This window comes from Tauraco erythrolophus, chromosome 4 (assembly GCF_009769465.1).
Source record: "Tauraco erythrolophus isolate bTauEry1 chromosome 4, bTauEry1.pri, whole genome shotgun sequence".
Taxonomy (NCBI): Eukaryota; Metazoa; Chordata; class Aves; order Musophagiformes; family Musophagidae; genus Tauraco; species Tauraco erythrolophus.
In genome coordinates this window covers 56,066,275-56,085,170 of record NC_141468.1, presented here as the reverse complement: position 1 = coordinate 56,085,170, position 18,896 = coordinate 56,066,275, and the positions used below count along the sequence as shown (strand labels likewise).

The window sequence follows — 18,896 nt, the reverse complement described above, 5'->3', positions numbered from 1 at the left end:
TCTTGCCTTTACAGAACTGGTCCTCATGAAGGAAATGAGCTATTTGGGCTTTTTATTCAATGCTGTATAGCAGAACCACAATAGTCTTCTACTTCATGCCCAGCATGCTGGCCTAGAACCGCTCTTGGACTGGGCTGGGCATTCTGCAGCAGAGATGGTAAAGCAAGAAGAGGGCCCTCTTTGCTGTACTGAATGAGAGGGAAGGCTGCATCTGCAGTTGCCACTGCTGTTATCTGTGGAGCTCTGAGCTGAAAGCTCATGTAGCTATTTGTGTTCATGCAGTCCCTGTGGTCACTCTGGGGATTCAAATTCAAGGTTGATCCAGATCAGGTAAGAGCATGTCATGTGTTTTGGCAGGCAGGCAGAGGACACTGTGTGATCCCCCAGGACGGGGAAGGGATCACAGAGGATCTCATTTGGTGTAGGCTTCTCCAGGGCTGGAAAGCACGGGATGGCTTATCCTCTCGCTCAGCTGCCAAGAAAGGCTGAACAGCACATGCAGTCCAGACCATGCACTGTACTGGTGATTTGGGAGGGTAAAAATCCCCATTGCTTCCTTCTCCTGTGTGCTTTCTGGTACAGCAGAGAATAGGCTCTGACCTACTGTGTTGGTTTTGTACTGCAGACTTCTTCCTATGGCTATATATGGGTACTTAAAACTCCTCTACAGCAGCAGAATCAAGTTGAAAAATAAAAGCCATTGCAGGAAAGTTGAGCTGTGAAGCTTATAAAGCAGTCATGCTTGAGAATCAAATGAAAAACTGACTGTGTGTCTTAAATGCTTTATACAACTTGTGCTGCATTTTTACCAGGTGCTGAGCCGCTGTAAGTTGGAATGTGAGACAGTGCAAGTTTATCTACCTTGACTGGGGCCTTTTAGCATCTAAATGTGACAGAGGGCACTTGATGGTCTACTGCATAAGGTGAACTGACAGGATCAGAAAACATTAGGAAGAAAAAATGAGTTCCAAAGAATAGAACTCTGCTAGAGGAGTACAGGCCAGACAGACTCTATATGGGTTGCACTAGAGGCATGCCTTCATCGGCTAACCCAGTGTGAAACTACGAGATGGAGGCAGGTTTCCCCTTTGCCTCCTGTAGCACTGGTTTGCATGATCCAATGCAGAGTTTAGGGTCAGCCCCTTGTCTCGCACTCCTCTGCTGCCGCTCTGTGACCAGGTAAGTGCCTCAAAGCCACCATATGGAAGGGCTGTGAGTGAGCAGGATAGATCCTGTGAGTTATGTCTTGTGTCTCTATATCTAAGATCTGAGACAAAAACCACCATCCTGAATAAAGTCTGGGATTCAGGACAGGGGTCTCTGTCTGGGACTATCCTAGTCACTCTGAGGCGACTGGCTGAATGAGCTGGCTATGCTTCTCAAGGCTCAGAAGATAAGTGCAGCTCATTCAGCCTTGTGCCTTGTCTTCATGACACAGAAATAGATACTGCATTTTGTGCTCCACAGTAGTTCTTGAGCCTTGGAATATAATAATTTGTACTTACCAGGTGCTTTCAGCCCACAGATCTGAAACAGGGTAAGTAGTGGTATTTCCACACTGCTGCAGAGTGCTGAAACGAGGAGGACTGGTGTGTCTCTGTGTACCTGTGCTTTATGGCACAGAGTGAGCTGTGGACAGAGAGAACAGAAGCCTGTAGCAAGCCCTTGACCTGTTGCTTGCTGGTACAGCTGCAGCCCCCTCCCTACACAAATGCTGAACTCCCATCTGCATGTGCATCTCGGGAGGGTGGCTGGTCACTGCTGTGTTAGACAGCATCAGCGTGGCCTTTGTTGCACCACTCTGTGCTGAGATCACTGCACTGTAATTGATGCTGCCTTAAATAGTCTTGGATGATCTGTGACTTCTACCTGTTCTGTTTATGGAGTAAAGACTAATCTTCCCATTAATCATAGCTAAAAAATGTAGCACCACAGAGTTTTTTCTCGGTACTTTGAATTCACATAGTTGTTTAAAACAGAGAAATCGTGTAAATGACCAACTTATCTTCACTTACTGCTTGAAGTCACTATTTGAGCACTGAGCAGTCATTTAACTCTAATTTTGGTATGCAGTGAAAGTTTGGGCCAGGTGATATCTTTTGGCCCCCAGTCAGAACGTCATGATGAGTTTTCAGTGGGGAGAATATCTTGCTGTAAGCGGTTTAGAGACAAATATTCTTAAGCTTTGCAGATGACCTCTGCAGCTACCCTGTTTCTTGCTAACCTCCCATGATTGCCGCAGAGCTACAAAGTGACTTTTTCTGCTTTACTTTTTTTCTATATGCTTCTTGTTTTAAATGACATCACTAATTAAAGCAATTAATTAATTTTGAATAATATTTCTCTGGGATCATATACTGTCCTCTGCTAGTCGGACTCTCAGCCAGGGCCTTGTCTGTGTAAACGCAGCAGCAAGATAATTCTTGGCATTTCCATCGCACTCCTGCACCCTGAGCCTTCATCTCTCCCAGCTAAAAGCTCACCCGACAAAGACATGCAGGATGCTCAAAGCCAATTAATTCCATGGGAGTGGGAGTGCTCCATGCTGTCCAAATTACATGCAGCATCTGGCAGGGTCAAGAGACAAAACAAGTAAGAACATTAAAAAAACAACTAAAAACACAACAGGAACAATATTTGACTACGTGAATACACAAAGGATCCACAGAGAGAAAGTAGTGGCAGATTTTGGCCCTTTTTGGCCTGCCTTTAAATTTCCTTCCACCTGACTGGTCTGTTTGCTTGCTGAACATTAGGGTAAACAGAAAGTAACTCAAGAATGCCAAACAGCAAATATTTCATATGCATAATTTATTTTAAAGTTTATTGCGTCACATTATACAAGCATTAAACATGGCTTTATGTTGATGATTTTCTTTAAAGTGTGAAAACTTGACATTCTTCTCCATAGGATTTTTCTATTTACAAATAAACAATCTCTCTATATACTTTATTTATATATTATATATATGGTAAATAACATAACATCCCTCAGAAAGAGTTAAAATAAAAAAGAACTGATTTGTAAACACGGTTTCTGTTGTAGTATATGGTGGCTTGAACATAGATGATGATCTATACCTTGGATTTTTCTTTTGTCAAAGTATCCAGGTTGTTCATTTACATTTTTTGTTCTTAGATCTGTAAAACCAACATGGGACAGAATGCAAAAAACGTAGCAAACAGGCTGAAAAACAGTCCCAATATACAATTTTTTTTCCTTGGTTTTAAAAACTGGCGTGTAACTGCTCATGAAATACATGCTTGCTGTCAAGAGTGGTCTATGGAGATCAATCCTATGCTGATTGCAAGATGATTTCACAGTAAATCCTTGGATGTGTGCTGTCCTGCTTGCTATGTAAAATGTCTGTGGCATGCATTGAGGTTGCATTTTTTCTCATTCCCTTGAAGGTAGTGCTCTTGTGGAGCTGCAATAAGTAAACAACATATAGGACGGTTACCTGGAGGTTTAAACAGAACCCATTATAAGATCAGAAACAAGGGAATGGCATAAATTTGCTATCTAGAGACCATTAAAATTCCTTTTATTATTATTAGCCTATTACTAGTATCATATTTTCCTGACCAAGAAAATAAATAAAAAGGGGTCGTCTTTCCTGAGTGTTCTGCTATATAGCTCTGAAGGACTCACGGGAAATCTATTCAGCAGACCAGCAGCACAGAAACCTCGGTGGGTTGACTGGTCAACATTAAGCGACAGAAACATACTCAGGATCTGCCAGGTAGGTCAGAGCCCCTTTCAGTGTCATACTCAACACAAGCTTGGCAAGCAGCCAACTCATGCTCTCATTTAGAGCAGAACAGGACACAACTTCTAGTAATGTATTGTCATGAAAATTCGTCATAATATAGCTATGTTGAAAACTAGTCTCAAAAGCAATTATTATCTATTGTATTTCTGCTGCATTTTATTTGTTTTGGCACATTATATTGTGGTGGTTCCTCTGAAGGGGAAGTCAGTTTATATTCTACTAGGTTTCAGTTCAGTTCTCGGAAGTTATTGAGATCTACGTTGACGAAGCTGTATCTTACTGCAGGAGTTCGCAAAGATTCCCACTCATTCGGGTGACACTGATTTTATGCATGATTCATGTCTCGCTTTACTACTTAGCAAACAGTTTCTAAGCTCTTGTCATCTGGTGTTTTAGATATTAAACAGAGGGTATGCAAACTGATCCAATTGCTCATGTGAATTTGGTCTGAATGTGACTTTGCACAGCGATCCTGCCCGAGAGTCCCTGGACTGCAAGTGCAGTACACACCTATACGTGGTGGATGGTAAATACCAGCCCATCTGGCACGTGTGTGTCAGAGGATGATGTTGCCTAATCCCCACCCCTTATTTACAAAGACAGAAGTGCCCCCATTTCACCACTGCCCACATGGGATGTGTCCACAGCTGCTGTAAGCTGAGGCAAAGATGACAGGTCCACTTCCTCATTAGGCAGGAATACACCCCACAAGCACTAGTGTTGGCACTCTGTCTGGTACCGAGTCAGAACAGAACAGATTAGTCCTGAAATTCCTTCAGTGCTTATGTTGCCTCATGGGACATTCAGGCTTGGGCCAGGAGCACCTGGTAAATGGGAGCTGCTGTGCCATTTATCCTCTTCATATAGCATGATGGGTCACTACTGGAGGAGGTTCCTTGCTGCGAGGAAGCAAACTGTAGGCAGGCAGTAGCTACAGAGATAAGGGTGCATACATTTTTCTTCCATCCCTCTCCTTCCTCAAGCCATATATTACCTTTCATTAAAACCTTCGTCTCGCATGGAAATAGCACAGTTCTCCCTTGCAGTGGAAAGAAGTTAATAAATCTATTTTGGCGATACAAGGTCTTGGTGTGAGCTGTCCTGATGTCTTGTGGAGCTTGAGGCGTCCATCCTTAGGGTCTTGCATTGTGTGGTCTGTCCAGAAGAGCAAATTCTAGCCCTTCTATCAAATGATTTCTAGGAGAACTTGTAGAAACAACTTGCTGAATTTTCCTCCCTCTTAAAATCTTCAAACTAACAAGGTCACAATTCCTTAAGATTTCTGAGAAAACTAATTTTTATGGAGCTCCAGGTATTTGGAAAAGGGCTAAGCAAGTGGATTAGCTCCAGCATTTTGTATCTATCTGTATTCTCACCAGGACATAGGCTTGCTTCCACTTGGCTTCTTACAGTCTTGGCTTTTGAACCTCCTTCTTCGTATTGTGGCTGATTATGCCACTGCATGTTCTGCAAGAATTGCAGTATTACCACTTTGACGCAAGAGGTGGCAGAACTTTCACAACACTCAGCATTTTGACTCATGTTTCTCAAACCAACACGTCTGCAGTCTTCAGACCTACAACTCCACTATTTTGGGTTAATGATCTGGGAAATTTTTAATTTCTTAATGCTAAAGAATTTGCAAAAGGATATAGACAGTGGTCCATTTCGCCTAAATCTAATTCTGCAGCCTGTGTATAATTGCTCTGCATGAAGGATTTCAAGCTATTTCATGCCACAGTCAGTTGTTTTATTTTTCTCTTCCACCCTTCCATAGATAATGGAAGGATGAATAAAGAAAGTGTTACAAGTGTAGAGATTCTGGATGACTATGTTCTTTTGCTCTGCTGACCTTGCTCATCTATTGTGTTTTTTTGTTTTACTTGTGCAGATAGGTCTTTAAGACACAGTCTGTCTTCTGTTATATGTATCATACACCCTAATTTCTGACGAGGCCTCAATGTGATCTTGCAATACAAATACAGAGGCCGTTCTGGGCAAGATGCCCTATACTGATTAGTTTCCTTCGGAGATCAGACAGTTCTATAGCTGAAAAGGCACTGTTCAAATCTTTAAATCATATTACCAGCTTGTCACAGTATTATTTCCAAATAAATGTCCCTGCAGTTGGATACCTCTGGCCACATTTAGATGCTTGTCTATCTGTCAGGACCTCTGCACACCTAAATTTTTCAGCGTTGTTAGACCAGTTGCTTAGACTCACGATCAAGCATCTCCTCCTAAAAAATACTTCAATATTGTTAGAGTGATGGAAATGGGCCACATATATGACCTTAACTCATGGTAAATGCAGGCTAACACAGCTTAGTCCATTATGGAAGAGGGCAATGTTGGCATGCACGTGCTGCAGGTGGTGGCCACACACATGAAAAAGTACTGCCATGTTGCCAATGCACAGTCACTGGTTGTGATGTAGCAACTTGATCATGAGAACAAGCCATAAGACCACTGAGTACTGTAAAGCACTGTAAGATATAAAACTGCTTTGAAGTTCAGGGCCTTGAATTTAAGTCAGGGAAAGAGTGCAGAGACTTACGCAGTGGTCTGATCTGCTCATGCTGACATTAGCTCTGGAGAAGACTAAACCTTGCAAGATGTCTAATTTCAAAAGCTTTATGACAATATGCACCCTGTTAAACATGGATGCACACGTTCTAAGTGCACACAACATTGACTGACTATTCCTTTCAGTGCACTCTCCACTGTGGAAAACCAGGAAATTTTTATAAACAGAACTCATATCTTCTTTTTAAGCAGTTTCTTCCTCACCCCATCATGGCCACTCATTGTGATAAGACTTTCCGTTTTTCTTCCTTTCTTTCCGCTCTTTCTGCAGACGTTCTAGTTCAGCTTCATACATCATTTCCTGAATCAGGTACTTTTCTCTCCTCATGCGATCTCTCAGATCTTTTGGGAGATCTGGGATTAAGTAGGAAATCAGGTGCTTTATGCAAAAGACAAGATGCTGTGAAAACAAAAAGGATGAAAAATGAAAATCCTAGGAAGAAAACAAGTACTTTCCGTATGTTCTGAAAACCCTCTCCTTCTGATTCACAAAAAGATGCTGTGTTAGAACTAAATCCATTACTGAATTTGAAGAAACCAAACCATGATTTTTTTTCCCCACAAAAACTCCAGCCAAAGTCAGTGGAGTATGGATTGCAGCAAAGGTTATGAGCAGCTGGGTTCAAATAAGGCCTCAAAACTGTTGTATGATCTGTGTTTTCAAACCTCTGGGGCCATGATTTGCTCTAAGGTTGTTTGGGCAGGGCCTGGCATTAGTGGATTGCTCTGCAGGGAGAGGAGGATCAAATAATATAATACTTTCCTGTTGCCAGAAAACCCTTGCATCAGTTTTGGAACCCATGAATTACCTATGCAAAACAAAACATTTTTTCTTATACTGTGTTGCTCATCCGAAGACATATTTGCATTTACTAAATATCACAATTAAATAAAAGGTAGCTGATCCTTTGTCCCTCATGTTTTAGGCATGCCACAGCAAAGTTTGAGTGTGATGGGGAAGATAAACAATTTTAATTAAGAGTGTCATTTTTTGTTTGATCAAAGATGCTGCTTGGAGATTTACTCACTCCACTTTAAAGGAGGAACAGAGAAACAGAAAAATCCTCCATCTCAGAAAGGACACTCATTCTAGATTGGAGAAATAAAGGTAGTTCTTTTATCCAAGCAGAACCCTTCCTTTGAAAGCCACTGAAAGAGAATGTAATATGTTTTCCCATGTATTTTTTCCCTCACAAGGAATAAAACCGCAATACTTTAATTGCTGTTTTTTTGCCAAACCTGAAAAAAAAAGCAAAAAAAAGCTGCTTCTGTCAGATTAGCCTGGACAAATAATTTCTTTTGCAGTGATAGGAAATACTTTTGTTTGTTTTTGAGGGAGATCAAGATAGCCAAGATAACCACACCCAGTGCCAAAATGGTGTCTCTCTCTTAGTGCAATTTTTAAATGTAATTGCTGTAGCAATCACAGTACACCCGTTAGTGTTTTCCACAGAGAAAGATAGTCATGATTCCTGCTGCAATTATCTTTTTGATTCCATAGACGTAGTTAAGGAAACAGTTTACTGTGCCAATAAACAGAGTGGCCCCTATTGAGGGAGACAGCTGTGAGCCAGCCTATGGCTTTGGTTGGGGCAAAGCAAAGTTAAATCTCCTTTGCAAGTATTGGGCAGACACAAAAAGCTGTTCCACAGGAGGTCACAAATTTGGCTGGGCACAGAGACTTGAGCAGGGCTGATTTTTCTTCCCTCAGTTATCTTTGCTCTTATGCCATGCTGCCTTCATGCCAAGTGTATATCAAGAAGCCAGGCTCTCTTCAACCTTAAAACTGCTTAGGCTGACCTAACAAAGCCGTTCTTGTAGTCCTTTTTGGAGACAGACACCCTAGCTCTCAGTACCGACAGCTCAAGAAGCAAAGACATGACCAAGGCCAGCAGGCCTCTATCAAACCTTTCTTTCTTTCCGTTCATGTTTCCCTGAGTGTGGCAGAGATGATGGAACGGCCAGTCTCCTTAGGACCAACCTCTAATGAGTTATCTCAGTGCAGAGGAAGGAGAGAGCACAAGTTGCAGTGCCATATTCCCTCTTCATCTATGAAGGGCTGAAAATGACTATCAAGGGGAACTCACTGCAGATCTCAGGCTTCTGCTGAGCCACCAAGACATCCCTACGCCATAAATAATCTGGAAAATGTTTCCCCTTCACCTTTCCTCTAATTCAAATGCTTCTGTTCTGTGATCCAAAGAGCTGCTTCGAAATTTGAGTTCAGAATGAATTCACACAGTCATGTGAGTCAGAAATGCAGTATATGTTCATAAATATTATGCCAATAATTTATGGTGATTACAGGTTCCATATCTGTGTTGAATGCCCTGTTGTGATTTCAGAGCAAAGGATTGAGTACAGAGTTTTAAAAAATAATTTGTTTGCTGTTTGGCTTCTTTGCAGTGTAAAAGGCATTTCAAACTGCTTGTGCTGGAGAAATACTGGTTTCTGGTAGGGATATTCAGGCACCTGAAAATCAGGCCTTAAAAACTGCATTTTGTTTTGTAAATTATCTCATCCTATTTATCTATCCTCCTGTTTCTCTTTTTCAAAACCAGCATGGGAATACCAGTCGTGAAGTTGGTATTATCTTCTCTGGTTTGTCTTAAAGATTTCTGATATATTGACAGTAAGTACTAATATTATGAACATTGGCAAAGGTATTGAATCCTTTTCGTCTTTATCATCATCTTTGTGATGCTAATCATCCTGGGGAAACGAATGGTATTAAAAAAATAGAGAAAAATCTAGATGTGTAAATACTGTAACTTAAACTATCTTGGTTTTTCAGTTGTTCAGATTTCATCTCTTCTCATGTTCCTTCACCCTTCCTCACACACTAGTCTGCATATGGCTTCCCAGCCTAGACAGGTTATGAATGCCAGACCTCAGAAAGTAAATAAAAGCTTCATTTATTTCCCCTCTTTGCAAGTCACTGTTACAGTTTTCAAAGTGCTGCATTCTTCTTTTTGTTAGAACCTAAATACCTGTGACTGTTCAGAAAACAGACCTGAGAATACAAAGCACAATATAAACAGCAGAAACTAACACAAAAAGCAGCTGCCATCATAGATCAGCCCAATGAAAAAACTTCAAAGAGAAATTTGCTTCATTTTGTCATTTTTGTTTTGCCACTGGAATGGTCACTGACCTCAAATACAATAATGAAAGCCAACCGCGCTGCTAAGACATGCCAGAACTGCAGTGTGTAACCGTAGGGGACTGGGGAGTGAGGAGGGTCTCGGTAGTCCCTGTACCTGAAAGACAAGCAGAGTACGGTAGTTAGCAAGCTCCTGCCCTGCTGCCTGGGAGGAAGGCAAAACCGAAACCCAGTTGCTCTTGGTCATTGCATTTTCGGCAGCAAAATTATCTCAGTTCAGACTGTACGAGTTACCGCAACACTGCTTGCTTCTTAGGCTGCACCTACCCCAGTGTTTTATTTCAGATCAGGTGCCTGCTTTTGAAGCAAGTGTCCTGATCACCTCCACTTACCACGCTTCGGTTCACTTAAGTGGGTTTACTTTCAGATGAAACCTAATGGCAAGTTGCACTCCAGGAACGCACTTCACGCTCCAGCTGCTAATGGAAATTTAGAGCAAAGGATCAGGCCAGTGCCTGTATGAAGAGAAACTACTGAGGCAAATACAGAGGATGCTGGGTGCTCAGCACCAGCAGGTTGACCCTACAGCATCTCCCCTGGCAGCACAACGTGTGGCACTTCCTCAGAACATGGAGCAAGGTGGGATGCTCTGCTGTTTTGAGGGCCATTTTCTTCCCACTATAAGTTTGTTTTAAAGCCATAAACATTCCCAGTTTTGTCAGCCTGATGGTCCTCCGAAATCCCTATAAAACTGCCACGAGGGCTCCATCTGGCCCTTGGTCAATTAGTTGGCCATTCCTGTTGTAAAGCATGACTCAATCAGACTTTGGTGGAGCCAGAGCTAGACCTCTTGGTATACCAACAGGGCAAGGGCTGTGTAAGAAAGGGATCTAGTGTCTTTTCTCACAGAATGTATCTTTAAAGACTTTAGGTCTTGGTAACATAACTTGAGATTTCTATTGGGAATGCTAGATCCAGGAAGACTCCAAAATTACGTTAACAAATCATGAAACTGTTTAAGTCACACATTCTGGAGTCCATTTCTACTAGTAGTATGTTATTTCCAAAATACTATTACAGAAACTTAATAGTAGTGTAAAAATTGTTTTCTCCTTAATCTTTTTCCTGCATGGGACAGAAAACTCATTACAAAAAATACTGAAAATAGCATAGTAAATAATACACTCAAATTTGATCTCCAAGTTACTTTTAGGAAACTAAAGAAAACTCAAATAAGCAAAAGAAATAGACAGTTATTTAATCTCTGTGATAATCTGTATTTCTTCCTGAAAGTTCACCTTCTTACATCGCAGAGAGTGCTACACAAGATGAAATAATCTGTCTTGACATCTTACTCAGCAACAAACTTCTCTTAAATCGCAGAATCTCTGGTGCAAGTTCTTAAAATTGAAATGATCTTCCCTTCTGCAAGCAGCATTCTGACTTCACAGTTTAGGATGTTTTACAGTATCCTGAATACAGAACAGAAGTCCCTGGACCAAGCCCCAAGTCAGTAGAGTATGACTCCTTTTTGTACTTGCTAGGAACCAAGCACTACACAGGAAGAAATGGGGAAACCGTTTGTAAACAATCAGAATAGCACGGCGCCATCTGGGCTCCAGATGAGCAGAAATTAACTGAACATGGCCACCGGTTTTTGTTTGGACAGACTGCCTTCCTGGAAAAATGCCTACGCTATTGCACAGTAGAACAGTGTTTCCTTACCTCACTATCAATACCTGTCTTGAAGTGCAATTAAAATGACGAATGTTTTAGCAGAATTCAAGTGGGTTAAGTAGCTGATAAACTCAGTTAAAGAAAATAAGATGTTGATTTTCTTTCAAGGGTAGATATACATAACAATTCAGTGTCCCCCAAAAGAACAGATTTATCTTCTGGAGATTTATGGCATCAATTTTAGTACTGTCCTGTTTGTGGGATATTGAGGAGCCAATTTTTTTATTGATGGGATTTCCATCATTGGCTTTGAGTACCAGCAACCTTGTGCTTGAAGTTGGGGAAGAAAGATATCAAAAAAGCGGAAGAGAACGATCAGAGTTACACAACATTACTAAATGGTGGTACTGCAAACAATGTGGAATGGAATATTCTCAAAGTGGTTCTGCTCCACAGGAAATGTTATCTATGGATTCAACATTGGGATGTTCTTTCTGCCAAATAAGTCGCAAGCCTTAAATCAGTTAGTTAAACAAGAGCATTAATGCCATCTCCCCCGCCCTGTTTATTATGCTATACCACTCAAACATCTTATTATTAATAAAAATAGCACAATATCACAAAGTATCACTGACTTTTGCTGTATCACAGAGTATCTTTTGTTCTTTAGGCACTTGTGAAAGGGTATTTCAATTCTTCATAGTGAAAAATACTGGGACTAAGTATATCTGCGGCTACCAGGACTCATGCTTGTAAACCAATGTTGCAATAAAAGAATAGTAGCTGTATTTGCTGTTTATTATTTTTGGTTGGGACCTCATTTAAGACCTTTATGTAGATCCTTGATTCTTTGGACCATAACAATCAATCAGACTAATCTCAGACTGCTATTTCTCCAATCTGTCAGCTGAGGACAAAGACGTACAAATAATTAACTGCTCATTTTATTTTGATTCAATTCACAAGTATATGATTACTAATAATAATTACACCTGTAAGCAATGACAGAAACGTATTCATGATTCAATAATTAGGAAGTGCTGGATTTCAGGTTTCGTAAAGGTGGCTTAGGAAAGACCCTGTTTATGCTTGGAAGAACCATGAAATAACTTAGTGTGGTCACTTCTGTGCAACTTTGACTTCCCCATGCATGTGCTATGATATAATCTGATCACAGCTTCATCTCGCTGGTATCTAAGTAATCAGTCACCTATAATTGGCCCTTTGATACCATATTTCTCCATAAAGGTTGTTTCTGACTCAAGCTATGACACCATAGAAATCCTGCACTAGGAACATCTGCCAGATGTCCACTTTTTGGCTTCTCCTGTATCTAAGGAAGGAATTATGTAGGTAACAGCCAAGCAGCACCATAAGCATGTCCCTGAATAGCACACTTAATTCCTTCCATTACTGTTTTTTAAGTAAGTTCTGAAAATTAGTTCCAACTCCAAATTTATCATGATGCTTCTGCCTTGCCATGTCTTAAAGCAGAGAGGTATTTTGTTCAGATACTTACCTGCAATATTTTAATGGTGAACCAGAGAACTCACTTCCATTTGATGTTGGCTCTGAACGGTTTTCAAAGTCAGACACCAGAAATACTGATAAACTGGCATTAACATATCCAACCATACACCTAGAGGGGAAAAAATCCTGTAGTTAGGACACAGCAAGGTTTTTTCATTAACTGTTGTACCCAGGAGGATGTTCTCTGGGTTTCATGAAATCCACAATATAACTGTGACGCTTATTAATATTGCAAAAGGATGTTGAGGCAACATAAAAGAAATGCTCAGGTAGGTCAGATGGACAATAAAAGTGAAGCAATGGTAGATTTCTATGGGAGAAGAAATGGTGAAGACTAGGATTGATTACTTTTGAAAAGAATGTCATGTAAAAGGTGACACAATAGAGGTCGAGAAAGTAATGAGTAGCACCAGGAAGATAATCAGAATATTCCCACTGTTACCCTCATGGTATTTGCACAAAGGGACATTAAATCAGATGGAAAGGCAATACACTTAAAACAACTTTTTACAAAATGTCCAGTTAATCAGAAGAACTCAGTACTAGAAGATCCCAGGGTGGCTGAGCACTGGGAGGGTCAGGCAGTGTTTGGAGAACACAGAGTAGGAGAATGTACATTGCTTGATGAAGAGCTGTGGGAGTCACTAGAAGGCTCACGTTTGGTGTTAGTAAAGCTGAGGATAGATATGGCAAGTGTGTTGTACTGTTCACTTTGCACTGCTCAAGCACAGGTAAGTCTAGGCACACTGCTCAGCTTGGTGCAGAGAATAATGTACAGTAAAGGTTGGGTTGTTTTTTTTTAAAAAAATTATGGATTTTACAGTCTTTCAGAAATTACATTTAAACACCATCTGGCTTTGTCTTATAATCTGCATATTGATTGGATTCGGAACTTAATTTAATTACAATGTTTTTCTAGTTATCACTGGGTATCATATGGATCTAATAGCTACAGATGGTTTTTGAAAGAAAAAAGCACCTCTCATTTAAGTTATTCAATAGCAGATGTTCTTGACTCCTTAACTTGAGAAAAAATCAATATTCCTGTGGATTTTTTAATAGCTTCCTGCTTTTGTAACAGTGCTTATTAATAAAAATATCCAGAATGCTGATATAAATAGTTTTTATTCAAGTTGACTCCTTCAAAAGATTACTGTCTGATGGTTTCATCTAGAAATTCACCCGGAAAAGCAGAAGTGTGAAAACACTGTACAAGAGGTTTGTGAAAAGATGATAAAAGCTTCCTCTGTGAGCCAAGCTACTTTCCCTATGCCGAGCTAGCTTCAAAGCCAGTGAGTCATATTTGAGTCTTCATAAAAACAGAATTTCTAAAGGTGTAGTTTTTTCATGCACGATGGTCCTGAGAAAATCAGTAGCAAGGAAAGTTGCTGGTAGTGCCTCAATGTCCTATGGATCTTCATAATGGCACAAGCAGAGGCACATGCTCAGGAACGACTGGCACCAGATAAAACACTTTACCCATGAAGGGACTTTAACTCATCACGAAAATAAATGGAACATTTCCCCTGGCACCAACTAAAATGCCAAACTCCTTGCTGGACAGCAAGTTAGCAGCACGGCTAATCAGGAGCTGCCACACCAGCTGCCCTTCTTCCATCAATATGATTAAACAGTATTGACAACCAACAGACGGCAAAAAAGTAGCAACAGAAGAACTTGCTTTCTGTATCGGGGAACAAAAAAATCAATCTGCCATATGTCTAATAGCAGAATGCGAGCTGTCGGTCACTGTCTACTGTTTAGCTTGGGTTTCTTTGAACAGTAGGGTCCTTGCTAATGGAGCTGCTAGGAGATCGTTTGCAAACTGTGTCTATTTGTGTTTAGCTGGATTCAATAACCTTCCTCGAGTCCAACAGCCTAGATTTTACAAGTTGTCATGTAGCAGCTATACTCATCCTTGCTGGTAGTGTGCACACGCTAATGTAATCTCAGTGTTTAGCAACACTGAAAGAAAATCCACTTAGGCAGCAGGGATTCAGTTCACAAACATCTCCTGAAAGATTTAATCTAAGGACTCTAGTCTTAGAAGAAAAGCAAATTACTTTGCTCTGTAAGTATATCTTGATTTATTACTTGTGAATTGCTTCCTCTTGTTGGATGCTACTTTTTTTTTTTTGAGCAATACATGCTGAATACTACATCAGGAAAAAAAGCCTTGTGAAAAAGTTTAAAATGCTCATTAAATCCATACCAGATAAATATCAGCATTGCTTCAGAATGAAAAGAGGGTTACATCTATGCACACCAGCTGGGAAGCACAGCCTGTGCAGCATACTGTTACACACACCAAATCTCTGTAACAGCTCTGCCATGTTTTTCTTGAATTAATGTCATAAATGTAGTCACTCAGCAACCCATTCTGTGAATATGCAAAGCACCAATATCTATGGCTGATATCTGTTATCGAAGCACAAATAATAAATTTGAGACCCAGATAGTACTGCTGTATCTATCCAAGTAACAAGTGATTTTCATACGCATCTGTTTTCCCAAGGAAAATCTTACTTTTGTCCAGCTTCTCCTTGGCCAGCACAAGGTCCATATTTGTAAGCATAAACAAGGCGAGGGATGAAATCTGATGTCACAGCTATAACAAATGCATTTGTGATAACAGAAAGAATTCCAATGCCTTCTAGGATCCCGTACCAGATTCCTGTTCAACAAAGAGAGTATGTTAGCTCCAGGAAAAACAACAACAAAAGTGCCTGAGGTTCTGCACACTCTGAAGCAGTGGTCCCCACCACCCAAGGTCTTTTTATGCAGTTTCTATCTGAGAGTCACTGAGTAAAAATTGTTTTTTCATTGAACAGCAGGGCCTCAGTGGATCAGATTTCAGTTCCCACTGAGTGGGAATTTTGTTTATCCTGCAAATAATCTCAAAGAAGCTGCAAAAATGCTCATGAAGGCCTTGTCTCCACCAAGCCACGTAATCATGTGGGCAGTTTTAAGAAATGCTGTAAGCCTCTCTGCTTACGTTGATGGCTATCCAGACCCTCTGAGGAGGGTCTGCCAGAGTAGTCATGAATATATGCAATTCATGATCTGCCAGTCACAGGGGCCTTGTGTGTAACTCATGCGTAGCTGGTCAGCATGTACCTATTGGCATCAAAATCTTCACGGCATGCTAATGCTATACAATGCACACAGCCCCTAGGCATCACCTGGGCTTTTTGGCCCATCCTCAACTGTCTGACAGATCTTGTGGTACAGTCACGCAGCAACTCTGGTCATGAGGGCCATCACTGAGAACCACACCAAAGGAAGGTTAGACATACCTGCTCATTTTAATGAGGCATCAAGCTGTCCCTGAAAACTTTGCTGAATAGGGAGCATATACAACTTATTTTGAGAAATCACACATGAATCAGCCTGAAAAAAAATAGTCTATCTTTCCATGCTTTTCTTTTTTACATTATATAACTGTTTTTCAGGAATCATGTCGGCAGTGTATGCTGTGTACTGGCTAATGTCCAGGCTTGTACTTAAACTCATAGATCCACACTGTTCACATATAAAGCTTTACTCAGACACAAATTTTAGGTACATCATAGACCACTCTGAGAGCACAAAGCCCAGGCTTCTGGTATTTCAAGGTGTGGGCTACTGTTTTTTGCAATGCAGATAGGCAGCGAGGCATCCTATCTACCCCTCCAAAGACACCAGGGATTTAGTGTTGGGTAGATGACTTTGTTTCACAGAATCCTTCCTAAATGTGTTCTGATTTGCACACTGCAAGGATAGAAGAGATTTATAGTCAAAATGTTTGGAGAGCCCTTGCAGTAGTATGTGGCTGGGTGAACTCAAAGGTATATGGACCCTGTGTTTAGCAATGTAGGTGTGCCTCACTGAGAGCAAGTCATCTCTTGGGATCCAGACCCATCCTGTCTGACCCACCAGGGACCTAGTGGGCATAGCCCCTGAGTCACAGGGGAGCTTGGTTTTAGACAGGTAAGTATAAAACACACAGATACGCTACAGGATGGTGGCTGCTTTAACTCAACTTTCATGTTTCAACTGCTCTGTCTGGTTATTGTATTCAAACTGAGCTGCAGCATATGTTCACACAGTGTGTCTGCCACAAGGAAAAAACATGCAAAGAACACTGATCACTTCATTAAAACATCTTGGCTGCTAAGTCACCCAGAAATCATTAAAAGACATTTTTCAATATAAACTATTAATTGCATGAGCAGACTGGCATTAGATACTTGAAGGTTTTTTTGAACAATCAAATCATGTGCTGCTAATAGAAAATATGACCGAAAATACCTTAATCTGCTCTTAATTGAAGTGGTCAATACTTTGCCTTAAAAATAACACACACACACATATAACAAACACACATACAAAGATCTCACCTATATCTTTGGCTCTTGAAGCTAAAGGTCTTCTCCACTGGGTAACAAATTTGTATGCATCAAGTCGAATTTCAATAATATTGTTAAGTAAGGCCAGAAGAGGTGCCAGTGGAAAAGCTGCCACAAAAATGGTTGTGAATCCAAACTGAAGAACTAGGAAAAAAAGCAAAGATCACAGTGTAACTGTTAAGATCTGATCCCAAGGCCTAAAATACCAAGTAACATATGCATACAAACATTATATATAAATACACGCATATTCCTTATTATGCCATACCATACAATAGTTTAGTGACACTTGTACAGCAATTCCTTGCCAAAGGTTCAGAGCAAGAATGACAGGAACAAATGCACTTCTGTCCCTAGGATGGACAGCAACACCTAGATTTTGTAATTTGGAGCAAAGTTTGGAGGTGGATCAATTATGCTTTTAGAAAGGGACATTTTGCTTTAGCATCAACTAGGATCTCTCAATGCCTGCAAAGATTAGGGCCTTTACATACATACATTCCTTTTTGTAGGGCAGATGGGCAGCAGTTTGAAACTGTAAGTTTCTGGTGGTAGGTTTTAAGACTTCCAAATTTTCCATTAATTTGAAAAGAATTGTGTGAGGGAGAAAAGAAAAACCCAACCATGACATACATAGTTCAGTCACACAGGGCAAAAGTTCTTTTTCTTTAATGTTTCTTTGAGAAGTTATCCTCTCCTCTGGACAGAACAAAGCCTTTTGGCAGCAAGCTACTTTGTAAACGTGAGGTAGTAAATGACAGTGAATTTTAAACATAAATAAGCATGCAGGTCTGTACCACGTGGCTTAAAAATAAAAGCTATGGGGAACTTCATTCTGTAAATAACAGCAAAGTTCTTCAGAACTGTATGTAGGTAAAGTGGTGGGTTCTAGTTTGGAAAACAACCTTCCTCACACAAAGCCAGAACAAGAAGTGTTTCATTGATGCGAGGTTAGCAAACCAGCAGCAGTGTGGTTAGCCACATTGTTTTCTTTTGTTTTGGTTGTTGCAAACTCAATCCCATTCCTCACCTGACCTGTGAGAATGAAAACCATTTTGCAGCCTCTTTCACTTCGTACAGCAATAACTAAAAGAATACACCAGCCCACATCAACAAAAAAGCAACAACATTAAAATCTAGTGAAAAATAAATAAATGTCAGCGCCATACTCATTTCTAGGTATTCATCAAAGAGCCCATAAGCATTCATAGGTTGCAGATTGTAGTCCTTTTCCCACTGTGGGAAGCTTGTTTTTCTCTGTGTGCCATACTCTTGTCGTAGTTTTCTTCTGGTCCACCAGTTTTGAATTAGCCTACATTTTCAAATAAATTAAAGAAACAAGGTAAATAACATTAGTGGCCACTTATCACAATATTGGAAGACGCTAAGTGTGCACATCTTACCTTGCAAAACTAATTTCCCAATGCACAGGAAAATGGAGCATTAGTAATACGCGTGGCTGATGACATGGCGTAATAGGTATGAAAACAGATAGAGCTGATGGGCTGTAATCCAGGCCTAAGTGTTCAAATAGGGAGGGATTTTGATATCTTTTCATTGCTTATTTACCTCTTTTTTCTCTACAAAGAATAGCAAATCACTTCAGGGTCTGTTTATAGGGCAGAATGCAATGCTGTGTGGAGATAGTTGAGAAATCAGTAAAGAAAGCACTAACGCTGTTTGATCCCTTCCTGTGTTCGAACCGGCATCCCTACATGGCTCTACAGTGCGCAGGGTGACAGTCCCTGGGAAATCCTGGAAAGGGAAAAAGCAACCTTGAATGGTGTCTGCAGTCAGATATTCAGAGGAACAAAAGGTAGAAAGAAGTGTGTGGACTAC

At 40.5% G+C, this 18,896-nt stretch overlaps 1 protein-coding gene across 2 annotated transcripts in view; it reads right to left on the bottom strand.

The window, feature by feature from the left end:
• Positions 1–6,567: 6,567 nt before the first annotated feature.
• Positions 6,568–18,896, bottom strand: part of ANO4 (anoctamin 4) — a 230,554-nt gene continuing 218,225 nt past the window's right edge. For both annotated transcript variants that reach the window (XM_086610056.1, XM_086610057.1), the window contains 6 exons: positions 18,227–18,369; positions 17,049–17,201; positions 15,196–15,343; positions 12,659–12,778; positions 9,514–9,619; positions 6,568–6,759 (listed from right to left, as the gene is read on the bottom strand). In XM_086610056.1, the coding sequence (XP_086466182.1) occupies positions 6,568–6,759; positions 9,514–9,619; positions 12,659–12,778; positions 15,196–15,343; positions 17,049–17,201; positions 18,227–18,369 (862 nt within the window). The remainder of the gene's footprint in view (positions 6,760–9,513; positions 9,620–12,658; positions 12,779–15,195; positions 15,344–17,048; positions 17,202–18,226; positions 18,370–18,896) is intronic.